Source organism: Lagenorhynchus albirostris, chromosome 2 (genome assembly GCF_949774975.1).
Source record: "Lagenorhynchus albirostris chromosome 2, mLagAlb1.1, whole genome shotgun sequence".
Taxonomy (NCBI): Eukaryota; Metazoa; Chordata; class Mammalia; order Artiodactyla; family Delphinidae; genus Lagenorhynchus; species Lagenorhynchus albirostris.
Genome location: NC_083096.1, coordinates 119180990 through 119199845, shown reverse-complemented (window position 1 = coordinate 119199845; position 18856 = coordinate 119180990). Strand labels below are relative to the sequence as shown.

Below are 18856 nucleotides of genomic sequence, written 5' to 3'. Positions count from 1 at the left end.
GTGCATTGTTTGGTATGGTATCACAATGAATGAGTGAGGAGTACTAATGGCAACCAGTGTTTGGAAGGACCAGGGATGCCAAAAATCCTGTGATGCACAGACCAGTCTTGTACAATGAAAGAATGGTCCCATTCAAATGCCAAGAGTACTCCAAAGCAAAACAATGGACATACCAGGAACTATATGGACTGGTTGTACTAGAAAAAAAAAAAAATTACCTCTAGGATTAAAAAGGAAAAACAAAGCATAGATGAAACAAAATTTTGCAAGATAACCTTCCATGTTATAAGCCAAGGCCTGATGGGACACACTCCAGTACTTCTTTCCAGTAAACTGAATCTTTAATGGATACATAGCTCTATAGTAATCTTTTGGGCAGCTTTTGTGAATGAAAGAGAATAGGTTACACTATATCATCACCATGTACCCTGCAGAGATGCATTAAAAAATATAGATTTTACAATCTACTAATCTTATTAAAATATTAAAGGATTTGTAAGAAGCCATATAACTGAAACTGGGGGATCCAGGAAAAGCATGGAATATGGATAAGAACACAGTGGGGAAAAAGTGGATAATATATCTCTGTCAAGACAAAATATTCACTTGAGTATGTTAAAGTTTTTTAAAGCATACACCGGTTTGTGCCTTTGTTTACACCTAGCCTTTGCCTTAGTAAAGGGTCTTGAATTAATAAAGAAGATAAAATTGTTTCATGATATTTGATACCCAGAATGAATCTCTCACATATCTTAAATCCCAGGAACGCATCTACTAAAAAATCTCTAATCAAGATGTTTAAGTCATGCATATTTATGCTTGTTTAATATAGGAACAGGCTGAGATAGTAAGATAAGTTTAATTTCACAAATAAGCACAATAATCATCAGGACCAAGAACAGACAGACACATTGGAGGTTTAAATTCAGTTCATACTTACAGAGTTCACACCATATCTTTGCTGCTTTCATAGCACAGCACAGTCCAGTATATAAGAGCAAAGCCTCCAGTGCTAAAATGCTCAGGTTCAAATCTTGGCTTTGCCACAGACTAGATATTTCATCATATACAAGTTGTCTCTTGTTCCTGTTGCCAACACTGTTATGGTTTTGTGCCTATGTTCGCGAGGGATGTTGATCTGTGGTTTTCTTCTCTCGTGATGTCTTTGATATCAGGGTATACTAACCTCATAAAATAAGTTGGGAAGTGTTTTCTCCTCCTCAATTTTCTGAGACTCTGTATCATTTTTTACTTAAATGTTTGATAGAATTCTCCAGTGATGCCATCAGAGGCCAGACTTTTCTTTGTGGTAAAATTATAATTTACAAATTCAATTGCTTAACTTGATAAAAGTCTATTTAGCTTTTCTATTTCTTTTTGAATCAGTTTTAACATTTGAATGTTTCTAGGAATTTGTCCATTTCACCTAAGTTGTCTAATTTGTTGGATAAAGGTCTTCATAACCTTTACTTATAATTCTTTTGATTTCTGAAAGGGTTCTAATGATGCCCCCTCTTCATTCTTGAGTTTGCTAATTTTTTTCTTCTATAATCTTGGTCAGTCTAACTAAATGTGTTAGTTTAGGGGAAAAGGGCGGGGAGAACCTCACTTTTTCCATTTGCTTATTTTGAGCTTTGTCTTTAATAATGAAGACACTCCCCAAAAGTTTAATGATCCTTGGTTGTATCTTCATAGTTAAGAGTGAGGAAATAAAACACTGATCATAAGATCTTTATGTATTAACAGCACTTATCAACCACTGGGCTTACCAGTGGGGTGAACAGACTGGGACTTGGCTATTAAACTGGGGTCCTGCAAAGGTCAAAATGCACAATATTTTTTAATTGGACTAGTATCCTCAGGGAGGAATTCTCCAATCTTCTGCCTGATAGAATATAAGCCTGGATGCCAGTGTTTTGAGAACTAAACAGGAGAAGGACACTGGGAGTTCTCATTGCACGCAACCTTTGAGGTGCCTGGTGCCTGCTTTCCCAAGGTTTTGCAGTACAAATGGCTTGTTCTTACAGATCTCCCCCATGATGGAAGTTAGGGTGCAGCTTGTCCACTCTGCCAAGTTGGTTACCATTTGTTCAACTATTTTTCTTCTTCCAATTTTTCAACAATTTTTCTTCTTCCATTTTTCTTCCAATTTCTTCTTCCAATTTTTCTGCTATTCTCTCCTCTTCCATTTTCTTTGTCTTATGGGATTTATATATTTTTATGTCCTTACTGTCACTTTAGTAGGGCTTTTCAGGAAGGAGAGTAAATGTGTATTCAATCAGTCATGTCTAAATAGTTCATAAACATATTTACAAATTTTGGTACAAATTACCACACTGTCCTCACTTTGTACTAATTTACACTCCTCTCCAGCAGTGCATGTGTTTTGTTGTTACTGAGTATTATTACTTTTCATATCTTTGCTAATCTAAGAGATTTTTTTAAATGGTACTTTATGGTTGAAATGAATAATTCTTAAATCATTAATGAATATTAACATGTTTTCATCAGTTTATTAGCCATCTTTATTTCAACTTTCGAGGCATGTCTGTATATGTTCTTTGCTCCTTTTCCACTGAAGAGTTAAGTTTTTTCCTTATCTCTTTGTAAAAGCTCTTTATATGTAAAGATGTTAATTCTGTGAGGAAAACAGTTTTCCACTTTGATATTTGCCTTTTTGTTTTGATGTATGTTTTACATTTGTACAAAGTAAAATATATCAATTTTCCTTGAAGTTTTTGCCATTATTTTCATGCTTAGAAATTCCTTTCCAACAAATATTTACCAATGTATAGTTTTGATATTTTCCATTTTTTGCATTGATCTATAATCCAATTAGAATTGACTTTTTTCCACATGTTATAAAGCAAGAATCAAGTCTTCCCTGCCCCCTGCAAATACTTAATTAATTGTCCCAGCATTATTTATTGAATAATCCTTTAATTTCTCACTGATCTGTGATGTGATCTTTATCATTTATATAATCCATATACATACTGGGGTTTCTAGGCTAGCTAGGTGATTTGTACTATCTATTCTGCACATAAGACTTACCTACATTTTTGTATCAGTGGCACTTTGTATATCTAAACAGTACAAGCCTAAACATTTTAATATCTGCCAGAGCTAACTAAAATTGATTCTTGACACAAAATTTTAAAAAATAAAACACATGCTTAACTAGATGACACTAAAGGAAAACTGTTATGATAAATTATACATTCATTACTGACCTTTTCATTTTTCAGTACATTTCTAAAATATTTTAATTTTTTAAAAAGGAAGTTTAAGTAACATCTGTATTTGAGACTAATATACTACTCTTAACTACATACTAATTTCTTTTTTTAAAAGACTTGTGTCTGGTTATTTTTTTAAATCCCTAGTTGTCACCATTTTATAATTCAATAAATTCTACATGGTGCTTATCAACTTTTTATGTTTACAAATTAAAGTAAAATGAGCCTACTAATTTAAAAAAAGGGAAAAGTTTTCTGACCCATCTGCATGCAATTCTTTTCACAAAGAAGAAAAAATACCAACTTACCACAAAAGACCACAGTATAGTCACATATTTCAAATCTTAAGAGTAAATTTAAGCTATTTTTTAAAGTGGCTTAATTTTAAAATTAACATGTCTGAAGTAAATGTAAAATTACTTATATGGGAAAATCATACACTGCTCTCCGTACCTGTCTCAGTAAGATAGTTCTGTACCTGCCTTCCCAGTAATATTCTACGTCCTAACTTGATGTATCCTTAAAAGGAATAGTTGTACTTTCATGTGAAGTGATGCTCCCTTCATCAGTAGCTGCAAGTTATGCCTTTCCATGCAGTTTATGCTTTTGTTGTGTTGCTGCAAGACCACTAGGTTGCCTGAATTGTTAGTATAATGAACCCTACGATCTGCACACCTCCTCCGAGATGTTTAATAAACGCCACCACTGTTGGTTATGAAAGGAACCTGAGTATCATAAACAGGTCTGCCACAAGTTCTTTGTGACCTTTAGAGAACTCTTAACTCTTTTCTGTCAGCATGCCAGATCCCTAAACTCAACAAAGGTCTCCATATTTATCCAGTGTGTACTATGTATCAGACACTGTACTTAATTCACTTTCCAATGAAAATACTAACAACACTCACCAACATGGGGGAAGAATTCATATAACTTTAGCTTATAAGAACAAAATAGAGGAAAATGGGGGAAAGGGACAAGAAAGAAAAGTGAGAAAGTCAGAAGACAGAAGAGGATAGAGAATAGAGGAAGTGGATAGAGAAGGAATGACAGCAAATGAGAAGCTGGCCTTTCTCATTGCGTACTCTGTTCTCTTCCTCCAACATTACTAGAGCTATGCAACTATGTGAAGAGATGGTGTGTAAAATATTAACAGATGTGCTGTGCACATGGCCAACTCAGCAATTATCAGAAGAGGTAGATGCCAATCCAAAACTATACAATATTACAGTATATCTCAGTGGAGGAACACCATGAATCTCTCAGTGCCATGAAGCCACGTCAACTACCCCCTACTACCTAAGCTGTGATTCCATCATCCCAGGAAGGAGTGGAAGAGGGAGAAAATACTAGGTGTAAGTGACTACATTTTCTACCATTAGGCAGAAAGAGGAGGAGGGATAAGAGGTTAGTTGATTAAAAAAAAAGTGCAATTATAAGAAAATATGGAAAAACATGTATTTGCTCTACTTACTTGTGGCTTCTGAAAATCGTATGCACTATATATCAACTGTGCTGAGGGGCATTCACATCATTTCCAATTTGTTGTGGCCACAAGTAACGCTGCTATAAATTATCATTGCACTGAGATTCTTATATGTTAGTACTTTTATTCATATATTACCACTATGGGCTATATTCTCACAAGTGGAACCACTGGGTTGAAGGGTATATATATTAAATGTGAGTAGATGTTGCAAGATGGCCTTTTAAAAAGGTAGGAATAATTCAGATATCTACCAAGAAGGTATACAAGTATCTTTCTCCTAGCATCTCTGCCAGAAATGGGTGATTTTAATTTTTAAAACATTTTGATTGAAATATAATTAATACACTATGAAATTCACCCTTTTAAAGTGTACAGTTCAATGGTTTTAGTATATTCACAGAGCTACACAAAGATCACCACCAAGTTTAGAACATTTTTATCACTTAAAAAAAAGAAACCCTATACCCATTTAGAAGTCATTCCTCATTCCCCCACCTCATCCTAGTCTTAGACAATCACTAATCTACTTTCTGTCTCTGTAGATTTGCCTATTCTGGACATTTCACACGAATTGAACCATACAATGTGTGGTCTTTTATGACAGACTTTAACTTAACACACTGTTTGTTTTCAAGGTTCACCATGTTGTAGTATGTATCGGTACTTCATTCCCTTTTATCACTGAATAATGGTCCACTGTATGGATGTACTATATTTTATTCATCCATTAGTTGATGGACACTTGTGTTGTTTCCAATTATTGGCTATTATGAATAATGTTGCGATGATCATTCATGTACAAGTTTCTATGTGGATGCATGTTTTTATATACTTAGGTTGGAATCAGTGGGTCACATGGTAAATCTATGTTTAACCTTTTGAGGAACTGCCATATTGTTTTCCAAAGTGTGATTTTAATTTCTGCCAATTTGAAGGGCATATAATAATTTTACTGAATTGGTAATGTGCACTTCCTTACTGAGTTTTAGGCTTTCTTTTCATCATTGGCCATTTAAGTTTGCTCTTTTCTGAACTGCTTTTCATCTCTTTGTTTTTTTTTTTTCTGAACTGCTTTTCATCTCTTTGTTTTTTTTTTTTTCTAAACTGTTTTTCATCTCTTTTTTTTTCTGAGTTGTTTTTTATAAACTTCTAAGAATTCTGTGTATATTTTAGATATTAACCAATTTACTACTGTTTCTTTGTAAACATTTTGTCTTGATTCTAACATTAGTCTTTTAACATTGTGGTATTTTGTGTTATATAAAATATTGAATTTTTATGGTGCTGAACATATCTTCCGCATTTATGTGTTCTTTAAGAAGTTCTTCCCTACTTCTAGATTAAAAATGCAGTTGCCTAAACTTTCTTCTAAATATTTTATTTATTTATTTTACTTTAAGTCTTTACACAAAATTTACTTTGTATTACATAGTATGAAATAGAAGTGTAACTGTTTTCCTACTGAAATACAAATCATCTTAATCATATATCTAATGATCAAACATAACAAATTTTTTTCTCTGGATTCTCTGTTCTAGTGTTTTTCAAGCCACGGATCAGGAATATTTGTTGCTTTTGAAATCAATTTAGTATGTTTTATTTGCCATTTAAAAAATAGAAAAAGAAAATAGTGTACATCATATGTAATAAGGGCTAATGTTTCATAATACTTTTATTTCTGATTTTTAACATACAAACACATATATCAAGGGTCATTATGTATGTAAAATGTATTTCTTATTGTCAATTATAATAAATAAAGTTTGAAATCCACTCTTCCATTGTATTCCATTAATCCATTTGTCTATTCCTTTGTCCATACATAACTATATAATTCTAGTGGCTGTGTTTTCTCTCTTTTTATATACCTTCTTTGGCTATTACTGGATATTTGTTCTTCCACATGAACTATGTGGTCATTTTTGTTTTCTAACATTAAAAAAAAAAACTTGCTTCTATTCTAATTAGAACTGATAATTTGGGAGAAATGATACTTTTATGATATTAAGTTCCCTGCCCCATCAAATATTTGGTATAACTTTCTGCTTATGAAACATGGTATGTTTCCACAATTCTTACACTACAGGGCCTATGGTTTACTTGATAAATTTACTCCTAAGTATTTTATAGTTCCTTTCATTGTGAAAGAAAATTTTTCCCATCTTGGGACTCCCTTGGTGGCACAGTGGTTAAGAATCTGCCTGCCAGTGCAGGGAACACAGGTTCAAGCCCTGGTCCAGGAAGATCCAACATGCCGCAGAGCACCTAAGCCCCTGCGCAACAACTACTGAGCCTGCGCTCTACAGCCCGTGAGCCACAACTACTAAGTCTGCATGCCACAACTACTGAAGCCTGCGTGCCTAGAACCCGTGCTCCTCAAAAAGAGAAGCCACCGCAATGAGAAGCCAGCACACCGCAATTAAGAATAGCCCCCGCTCACCGCAACTAGAGAAAGCCCGTGCACAGCAACAAAGACCCAACGCAGCCATAAATAAATAAATAAATTTATTTTTTTAAAAAAAGAAAATTTTTCCCATTTCCATCCTGTGTAGTTATTGCATATATAGAGAAGCTACCAGTTTTATTCATCTTATAGCTGGCTATCTCACCAGATTCTCTTATTAATTCTACTGTTTGTAACTTGAGTGTCTTGGGTTTCCTAGATGTGCAATCATGTTGCTAGGACCCCTAAAAAGAGGTAAATAATTTGGCAATATGAAATGGTAATACTGAAATCTTGCCTACCTCCTCATTGTAAAATGCCGTTTAAGTAACATACACAAGAAATTAATTACTCAAATGACTGAGATACATTCCTCTCTCTCTGCTATTTCTCAAGTTGCTCCTCATGTTACAGCCTCTGATCCTGTTACTTCTCTCCTTCAGCTCCTAAACTGTGCCACCAGTGAGAGGCCCCAGCTTCTGATGGCTGGGTAGTAGGGAAAAAAGATAATCTGGCTCTCACTATACCATTAAATATATATATCCATCCATTCAGATATATACATACATGGCACAAGGCTAGATGCTGAAAAGAATATCAAGAAATCAAGGACATCCAGAAAGACAATCAAATATATCTATAAGACATGTGAATAAATAACATTATTTCAAATAAAAATGATACATGTTCCAAAACAGGCATAGGTAAAGCATGATTCAAGATTAGAAGAAAAAATATTTACTTATAGTTAAAAACATACTATTATTATAGGTGGAGCTTAGATATATACTACAATAATGCTATAATTTAAATATATTACATATTTAAAAGTTTTGTGGGATTGGCTGAACCTAATTATTACATGTATTATTACTATTCTCTTAGGGGAAAAAACCACTTTCAAATAATCCACTTATAAGTAAACTTCTAGCAACATAACTCATATGTTTCTTAAACATCACTTGGACAGACAATGGTAACAGTTCCAAAGTTGTAGTACTGTCAATAAAGGAACATAACAAGAGGAACAGATTATAAGAGTCTGGTTTAACAATGATCTTTCCTGATTACCTCCTGAGAACAAAATTAATTTTATTCAATAAAAAAAATAAATTTCTATCATGTATCTTAAAATTAAAATTTTATAAATTCAGTTACTACAAAAATTTCATTATAATGTTTAATAATTCAGTGTTAAAATTAATATAGCTTCTTATAATGCCAAGAATATCATCATAAAAATTTTCACCAGGGTCAAAGATTTTCATCTTTGAATTTATATAGTATATAATAGCAAAATGCAGCTCTTACATAAACCACAGTTTATTGGTTCACTCAAGCTGTAAAAATATGACTGACATTTCATCTGGTCAACCATCTTAAAGGTTAACTCTTGTTTCCTATTTCAGATTTTATTCTAGGTGAACTGTTCTGGGCAGATTCTATTTACCTATTCTGAACAAACCACAAACTGTTTCATTGCTCACTCTGACTATTAAGAACATACTGACTTGCTGCCTGCTCTGCTGTTTAATTCATTCATGCTGAGAGTCAGGCATGAAGACAGAATTTTAAATGTGACATTTGCAGCCTGTTAGGTCATTTAAGCTTTGACAACACCAGGGAATTCCTGACATATAACTGGACCTGATTACCAACCACAGATAGGCTACCAAAAGGGGCAAATTTCTTACCATTTTTGGTAATTTCTCATAGAATTTTAATATTCAATTTTAATGTCAATGAAAAGATCTATATAGCCAACATTTTAAAGTAAAAGCCTGTTTCTTTTAATAAACTCAACCTGGAACTTCTAATCAATCCATACCTGCTAAATAAAAATTCTTTTGATTGGCAAAGACATAAGGAAAAACTCATAATAATAATTAACATTCATGAAAATTCTGACAAATTCTGACATTTAAGGGCTTTTAATATTTCCCATAATCTATAGCCTCCGAAAAATCTGGTAAGTCTAAAGGCCATAACTCTCACCAACAGATCACTTTTAAAATTCTTCGATTCTAGTCCAGCAGGGCAGACTTTATATGCTGTCAAAATTACAGTACCAAATCTAAGTTTAAAAACTTACCACACTGCCTTCTTTAAGATTACAGTTATGTAAAAGGGATGATAGAGTCATTAAAATTGGAAATGAAAAAATTACCCACATGACATTTAGAATTATACTTTACAAGAGGTGATAATGGGGTGGGGCAGAGGAAGTAGGGAGAGACTGCTTTTTCATTTTAGCTACTCAAAAAAATTATACCAAATGATATTTTTTCAACTTTTTCTTTGTCACTAACAAGTACCATATACAATGGTGCAAATGAGCATTCTCTGAAATTAACACTTGTTAAGTAATGCGCAAAAGATAATTCTGATTCTACCCTGTATTTTATATAAGCAAGAATTCTACTGTTACACAGCAAGTAGCCTTTTAATATTGTGCTTTGAATGAGATTTCCAACTGTAATAGGTGGAGTCTAAATAGGGCTAGGTGGCCTGGAATGCCTTTCAGCTATAGCACACTGATTCTGAAAAACCTAACAAAAGCAATTACTTTTCAGAGATTAAAATTATTGTTTCTTTCAAAAGAACAAAATGGAAAGCAAACCTGGTGTATTATCTGAGCTACAGGAAGTTGTTCAGCATATTTCAGAGGTTCCATTAGTTCCTCATCCATCAGGTCTTTCTTATAGCTGGAAAAAAATTAAGAAACACAAAGCCAAGGTAAATATTATTTTTAAATATGCCAAATGTTTAAATATGCCAAATATGAAATATATTAAAAATATATATCAATATGAGATTCTGAAATAAGCAGTATTTGTCAATAATCTATGAAAAAACACCTAATGACAATTTTTAAATGACATAACCATGAATACATTCAGATTGCATTTAATTACTATTTAATAAGAGTAGCTAACATCACCTAATAGTCTCAGATCCTGTTTTTCACTCTGAGACTTAAAAATGTTTAAGAACTCCATGTTCACTGCATATGCTTTTTATCATAGTATTTAAATAAAGGTCTTCAAAACCTGGCTCCAACCATTCAAGCCTCATCTCCAGCAACTCCTTCTCTACGTCCCAGTCAATAGTTTCAGCCATTCCAACTAGTGGTCACCTGCCCGTGGGCTTGGCATCTCCATGATTCTGAGTTTCTCCACTGTGTTTCCTGTTTGGACCAACCACAACTCCTTCTTTCTTTACTCTTCTTTCAAATATAATAATTTATTTAGATGCATTTAGGTACATTTTTTACCTCCTTGAAGATAAAAATTATGTCTTATTCTTCTTTGTATATCCAATGTTTACCATATTATACTCAATAAATGTTTGCTGAATGAATGTATGAATAAAGCGAAGACAACAATAATTCTGAGAGGTTATTCTACATGGAAAATATTTTCTTTAATATCTACATTTACAATGAGATGCAGAGTTGATACAACACATACCTAACAGGGTATAAAACAGTAAAGTGAAGAGTAGGAATAAAAAATAAAATCTCCCCAAATGAAGAGAATTAGAAAAAAATTCTGAAAAAAGTATTGACCCTTTTCAAAATAGCAAAAAAAACATTAGATTCATTAGATTACAAAACAATAAGACCGAAACACATTTAAACTTTCACTTACCTTTTATTACTGTAAACTACACATCACCTTATCAACTTAAAATCAAATTTAAAAATTGAAACATTGAATTATCTTGAAAAATAATAAAACAAGACTAGTATAAGTCTCCAGGGCTGTAGTTAAGAATCTGATGATGAGAAATCTGGAATCTCTCCCAGTAAAAAGGCAGATATACAAATAAGGACAAAATTTTGTATATAAGAGTATAAGAAACCTCTTAGCTAGGTAAAAGTTTGTGCATACTTTGCAGATTAGCATAAAAATAATTAATTTGGGGGAACTTTGAAGACTCTCACTAATGATGAAAAAAACTGTCTTAAAACATTGTTTTATATAGACAGAAAGTAAAACAGTGGTTTCCAGGGGCAAAGGAGGGGAGAAAGGGGAATTACTGTTTAATGGGTACAATTTCAGTATTAAAAGGTGATAAAAATTCTGGAGATAGTTGGTGGTGATGGTTACAGGATAATGTTAACATACTTAATGCCACTGAACTGCATACTTTAAAAGGGTTTAAATGGTCAATTTTATGTTTTGTATATGCTGTGGGCTGAACTGTGTCCCCTCAAAATTCATACGTTGAAGCCCTAACGTTGAGTACCTCAGAATGTGACTGTAATTGGAGACAGGATCTTTAAAAAGATGATTAAGGTTAAATGAGGTCATTAGGGTAGGTCCTAATCCAATATGACAGTGTCCTTACAAGAAACTAGGATGCAGAGAAAGACAAAGTAAAGACCATGTGAAGACACCAGGAGAAGATTTGACCATCTATAAGTCAACAAGAGAGGCTTTATAAGAAAACAATCCTGCCAGCACCTTGACCTTGGACTTCTAGATTCCATAATTGTGAGGAAATAAATTTCCGTTGCTTAAGCCACTCAGTCTGTGGTACTTTGTTATGGCAGCCCTGGCAAACTAATACAGTATATATTACCACAATTAAAAATAAAATAAATATTCATTGACCAAAAAACCCACATTATTTTTAAATATTTCACAATGTACATTTAAAAAGTCTCTCTACATTTTTAGGTATATAAAATATATACCAAGCAACAAAAGGAAAATAGATATATTGAATATTATCAAAATTAAAAATTTTTGTGCTTCAAAGGACACCACCAAGAAAGTGAAAAAACCCCAAAAATGGGAGAAAATTTTTGTAAATCATATACTTGAAAAGATTTGTATCAAAAATATATTATAGGAACCTAATGAAACTTAAAAGTTTTTGCACAGCAAAGGAAACCATAAACAAGACGAAAAGAAAACCCTCAGAATGGGAGAAAGTATTTGCAAATGAAGCAACTGACAAAGGATTAATCTCCAAAATTTTCAAGCAGCTCATGCAGCTCAATATCAAAAAACAAACAACCCAAACCAAAAATGCGCAGGAGACCTAAATACACATTTCTCCAAAGAAGATATACAGATTGCCAACAAACACATGAAAGCATGCTCAACATCACTAATCATTAGAGAAATGCAAATCAAAATTACAATGAGGTATCACCTCACACCAGTAAGAATGGCCATCCTCAAAACATCTACAAACACTAAATGCTGGAGAAGGTTGGAGAAAAGCGAGCACTTTTCACTGTTGGTGGGAATGTAAATTGATACAGCCACTATGGAGAACAGTATGGAGGTTCCTTAAAAAACTAAAAATAGAACTACCATATGACCCAGCAATCCCACTACTGAGCATACAACCTGAGAAAACCATAATTTGAAAAGAGTCATGTACCACAGTGTTCACTGCAGCTCTATTTACAACAGCCAGGACATGGAACCTACCTAAGTGTCCTTCGACAGATGAATGGATAAAGAAGATGTGGCACATATATACAGTGGAATATTATTCAGTCAAAAAAAGAAACGAAATTGAGTTATTTATAGTGAGGTGGATGGACCTAGAGTCTGTCATACAGAGTGAAGTAAGTCAGAAAGAGAAAAACAAATACCATATGCTAACACATATATATGGAAGCTAAAAAAAAAAAATGGTTCTGAAGAACCTAGGGGCACGACAGGAATAAAGACACAGACGTAGAGAATGGACTTGAGGACACAGGGAGGGGGAAGGGTAAGCTGGGACAAAGTGAGAGAGTGGCAATGGACATATATAACACTACCAAATGTAAAATAGATAGCTAGTGGGAAGCAGCCACATAGCACAGGGAGATCAGCTTGGTGCTTTGTGACCACCTAGAGGAGTGGGATAGGGAGGGTGGGAGGGTGGGAGGGAGGGAGACGCAAGAGGGAAGAGATATGGGGATATATGTATATGTATAGCTGATTCACTTTGTTATAAAGCAGAAACTAACACACCATCATAAAGCAATTATACTCCAATAAAAATGTTTTTTAAAAAAAAGTCTTGCAGTTGTTTAGAAAATTTTCAAAGGAATTCCCTAGCGGTCCAGTGGTTAGGACTCAGCACTTTCACTGCTGGGGCCGGGTTTGGCCCCTTTTTGGGGAACTAAGATCCCTCAAGCTGTGTGTGACCAAAAAAAGAAAAAAAAAATTTCAAACCTATTCTTGGTTGAGGCATACTGAAGTGTTTAGATGTGAACTGTCATGATATCTGCAACTTACTTTCAAATGGTTCAGAAAAAATAAAACAAAAGAAAATGAGGAAAATGAATGAGTTTGAAATTTTTTGTAACAACTACTTTACAGATTTTTTTCCAGTAATTGATATCTAGTCTCATAACATTGTGGTCGGAAAAGATACTTGATACGATTTCAATTGTCTTAAATTTACCAGGGCTTGATTTGTGACCCAAGATATGATTTAACCTGGAGAATGTTCCATGAGCACTTCAGAAGAAACTGTATTGTTGTTTTTGGATGGAATGTCCTAAAAATAAAATTAAGTCCATCTTGTTTAATGTATCATTTAAAGCTTGTGTTTCCTTTTTTATTTTCATTTTGGATTATCTGTCCATTGGTGAAAGTGGGGTGTTAAAGGCCCCTACTATGATTGTGTTCCTGTCAATTTCCCCTTTTATGGCTGTTAGCATTTGCCTTATATTGAGGTGCTCCTATGTTGGGTGCATAAATATTTACAGTTGTTATATCTTCTTGGATTGATCCCTTGATCATTATGTTGTGTCCTTCTTTGTCTCTTGTAATAGTCTTTATTTTAAAGTCTATTTTGTCTGATATGAGAATTGCTACTCCAGCTTTCTTTTGATTTCCATCTGCATGGACAATCTTTTTCCATCCCCTCACTAGCAGTCTGCATGTGTCCCTAGGTCTGAAGTGGCTCTCTTGTAGACAGCATATATACGGGTCTTGTTTTTGTGTCCATTCAGCCAGTCTATGTCTTTTGGTTGAAGCATTTAACCCATTTACATGTAAGGTAGTTATCGATATGTATATTCCTATTGCTATTTTATTAATTGTTTGGGGTTTGTTATTGTAGATCTTTTCCTTCTCTTGTGTTTCCCGCCTAGAGAAGTTCCCTTAGCATTTGTTGTAAAGCTGGTTTGATGGTGATTTCTCTTAGCTTTTGCTTGTCTGTAAAAGTTTTAATTTCTCCATCAAATCTGAATGAGATCCTTGCTGGGTAGAGTAATCTTGGTTGTAGGTTCTTCCCTTTCATCACTCTAAATATGTCCTGCCACTCCCTTCTGGCTTGCAGAGTTTCTGCTTAAAGATCAGCTGATAACCTTATGGGGATTCCCTCATAAGTTATTTGTTGTTTCTCCCTTGCTGCTTTTAATTTTTTTTTTTGTATTTAATTTTTGAGAGTTTGATTAATATGTGTCTTTGCGTGCTTCTCCTTGGATTTATCCTGTATGGGACTCTGTGCTTCGCGGACTTGGTTAACTATTTCCTTTCCCATATTAGGGAAGTTTTCAACTATAATCTCTTCAAATATTTTCTCAGGCCCTTTCTTTTTCTCTTCTTCTTCTTGGACCCCTATAATTCAAATGTTGATGCATTTATGTTGTCCTAGAGGTCTCTGAGACTGTCCTCAATTCTTTTCATTCTTTTTTCTTTATTCTGCTCTACAGTAGTTATGTCCACTATTTTATCTTCCAGGTCACTTATCCGTTCTCTGCCTCAGTTATTCTGCTACTGATTCCTTCTAGAGAATTTTTAATTTCATTTATTGTGTTGTTCATCATTGTTTGTTGGCTCTTTAGTTCTTCTAGGTTCTTTTAAACTTTTCTTGTATTTTCTCCATTCTATTTCCAAGATTTTGGATCATCCTTACTATCATCACTCTGAGTTCTTTTTCAGGTAGACTGCCTATTTCCTCTTCATTTGTTTGGTCTGGTGGGTTTTACCTTGCTCCTTCATCTGCTGCACATTTCTCTGTCTTCTCATTTTGTTTAACTTACTGTGTTTGGGGTCTCCTTTTCACAGACTGCAGGTTAGTAGTTCCTGTTGGTTTTGGTGTCTGCCCCCAGAGCCTAAGGTTGGTTCAGTGGGTTGTGTAGCCTTCCTGGTGGAGGGGACTGGTGCCTGTGTTCTGGTGGATGAGGCTGGATCTTGTCTTTCTGGTGGGCAGGTCCACGTGGTGTGTTTTGGGGTGTCTGTGAACCGATTATGATTTCAGGCAGCCTCTCTGCTAATGAGTGTGGTCATGTTCCTGTCTTGCTAGTTGTCTGGCACAGGGTGTCCAGCTCTGTAGTTTGCTGGTCATTGAATGGAGCTGGGTCTTTGCACTGAGATGGAGATCTCTGGGAGAGCTTTAGCCGTTTAATATTACTTGGAGCCGCGAGGTCTCTGGTAGACCAATGTCCTGAACTCAGCTCTCCCACCTCAGAGGCTCTGGCCTGACACCTGGCAGGAGCACCAAGACCCTGTCAGCCACACAGCTCAGAAGAAAAGAGAGAAGGAAAGAAAGGAAGGAAGAAAGGAAGGAAGGAAGGAAGGAAGGAAGGAAGGAAAAGTTATTAAAATAAAAAATAATTATTAAAAATTTAAAAATTAATAAAAGAAGAAAAAAAAGGAGAGCAACCAAACGAAAAAACAAATCCACCAATGATAACAAGTGCTAAAAACTATACTAAAAAAAAGACAGAGCCCTAGGACAAATGCTAAAAGCAAAGTTATACAGACAAAGTCACACAAAGAAGCATACACATACACACTGACAAAAAGAGAAAAAGGAAAAAAGATATATATATTGTTGCTCCCAAAGCCCACCTCCTCAATTTGGGATGATTCATTGTCTATTCAGGTATTCCACAGATGCAGGGTACATCAAGTTGACTGTGGAGATTTAATCCGCTGCTCCTGAGGCTGCTGGGAGAAATTTCCCTTTCTCTTCTTTGTTCGCACAGCTCCCGGGGTCGGCTTTGGATTTGGCCCTGCCTCTGGGTGTACGTCGCCTGAGGGCGTCTGTTCTTCGGACGGGGTTAAAGGAGCAGCTGATTCGGGGACTCTGGCTCACTCAGGCCGGGGTGACGGAGGGGTACGGATGCGTGGCGAGCCTGCGGCAGCAGAGGCCAGTGTGATGTTGCACCAGCCTGAGGCGCGCCGTGCGTTCTCCCAGGGAAGTTGTCCCTGGATCACGGGACCCTGGCAGTGGCAGGCTGCACAGGCTCCCGGGAGGGGAGGTGTGGATAGTGACCTGTGCTCGCACACAGGCTTCTTGGTGGCTGCAGCAGCAGCCTTAGCGTCCCATGCCCGTCTCTGAGGTCCGCGCTGATAGCCGTGGCTCACGCCAGTCTCTGGAGCTCCTTTAAAGCAGCGCTCTTAATCCCCTCTCCTCGCGCACCAGGAAACAAATAGGCAAGAAAAAGTCTCTTGTCTCTTTGGCAGCTCCAGACTTTTTCCCGGACACCCTCCCGGCTAGCCGTGGAGCACTAACCCCCTTCAGGCTGTGTTCACGCAGCCAACCCCAGTCCTCTCCCTGGGATCCAACTGAAGCCCGAGCCTCAGCTCCCAGCCCCCGCCCGCCCGGGCGGGTGAGCAGACAAGCCTCTTGGGCTGGTGAGTGCTGGTCGGCACCGATCCTCTGTGCGGGAATCTCTCCGCTTTGCCCTCTGCACCCCTGTTGCTGCGCTCTCCTCCGTGGCTCTGAAGAGACTTGCAGTCTCCGCCCGCGAAGGGGCTTCTAGTGTGTGGAAACCTTTCCTCCTTCACAGCTCCCTCCCAGAGGTGCAGGTCCTGTCCCTATTCTTTTGTCCCTGTTTTTTCTTTTTTCTTTTGCCCTACCCAGGTACGTGGGGAGTTTCTTGCCTTTTGGGAGCCTAAGGTCTTCTGCCAACGTTCAGTAGGTGTTCTGTTGGAGCTGTTCAACATGTAGATGTATTTCTGATGTGTTTGTGGGGAGGAAGGCGATCCCCACGTCTCACTCCTCCGCCATCTTGAAGGTCTACCTCTGCAGGATTTTTTTAAAAATGCACTCAAAGTGTAATTCACAAATAATCTTGGGTATCACTACAGACTTTGGAGTTTTTTACTTATTCAATGTCCCACAACAAATTAAATTACTCATTTTGAATTTCTTGAAAATGTCCATCATTTTCTTGCCATAATGTTTCTAAAAGGTATGATGTCAAACTGATTTTCTTTCCACTTTAATTATTTTCATTTTTAATTTATTTTAACAATAAAAGTATTTTTTGGCTTGGAGGCTCTGGCGGTCTTTTCCTTTTATTTTAAGGTCTAATACTAGGATATAGGATATAGCTAAGAGTCAATTATTCTAGATCAATCAGTTCCCCCAGGCATATAGAAGCTCTTTCAATATGGAAATTCACATCTCCTTTTATTTTAGAAAAGTTTGTTTTATTATAATTTTAAATATTATTTCTGTTTATTTTCCATTTGTTTTTCTAGTTCAAGTTCTTGAACTAAATATATTGGATTTTCTCTATCACTTTTCTCTCTGATCTTTTTATCTGTCTTATTTCAATTTCACTTTCTTGACCTTTTCATTTCTATTTTTTATGTCTCTTACTGAACTTCTGGTAATATCTATCTTTCCTTGGGTACCTTGTAATTTAGTTTTCATTTCTGAAATGATTTTTGAGGGTTTTTTGTTGATTTCCTTTCCAGAGTTCAGTCAGCTCCTATTTCATACATCCTCCTGTTCATTGTCCATTTCAATTGTGAGTTTTGGAGTGTCTGATTCATGGTGTCCTTTCATAATGCAATTGCTTGTTTAATACAGGTTATTCATGTTCAAGTATTGTGTCTTAGTTTTTCTTTTTTTGTGGCTTTTCTTTTCTTTCTTTTTATTTTGCCTTTCATTCTATGTGTGTGTAAGTGTGCTGAGAAGATTTGGTTTTAATTTTCTGTTTTCTTATAGTAACTCTGTATGGATGCTGGCTTCTTTTTCAGTTGAAGATTATTTGCACTGGTTTTTTTCAGAATCAGCAATAGTAAGCTATCTTGTAAAGGGGGGAAGAACAGAGATAAGTTGGCTTATTAGGTTTCTCTCAGTTCAATAGCACCCTCCTCTGTGGCTACAATAAAGTGTAGATTCTTTAATAAATGGTACTTTTTGTGGCAGTGGTGGGAACAGAATTTGTCTTTTTCTTGTTTTTCCATTTTTCTTATTTCCCTTGGTCCTTTATCTTCAGCTGCTTCTTTCTTTCCCTTTACTACCAAGCATCCAAGGGACACGCCCTCCCTCCTTGCAAGGTATCTTCCATTACCTCAGAATTAATTTCCCAAGACTGTCACCTAAGTCACCCACACTTTCTAAGCCCCATCTCTTCTATCTTCAGTAGCTACGGCTCTGATCAAGTAGTCCATGTTTACAGCATAATTCAGAAACTGAGAAAACTACCAATGTTAATTTCAATTTATATATGCCTGCCATCCTAAGGGAATCTGAATTTTTCTCCTGCAAAATCGTAAAGTTCTCTTTCTTAAAGCCACCCATTATTCCTTTCATTTAACATTCTGAATTTTTCCTAAAAGGATGTACTTTTTCTATTATCTTTCCAAGATCCTTCACTAAGAAACACTACTTAAATAATTTAACGAGAGTAGTTTCTGCATGCAAAAGGCTATATATTCCTTTTCTTACTTTACTGTTTCTTCTTTAAAAAACTGTGCT

The 18856-nt window shown here is 35.7% G+C and overlaps 1 protein-coding gene across 1 annotated transcript in view; it reads right to left on the bottom strand.

Annotated features, from left to right (window-relative positions):
• Positions 1-18856, bottom strand: part of PIGK (phosphatidylinositol glycan anchor biosynthesis class K) — a 136345-nt gene that overhangs the window by 28469 nt on the left and 89020 nt on the right. Inside the window, exon 10 of the mRNA XM_060139724.1 lies at positions 9789-9873. Within this exon, the coding sequence (XP_059995707.1) occupies positions 9789-9873 (85 nt within the window). The remainder of the gene's footprint in view (positions 1-9788; positions 9874-18856) is intronic.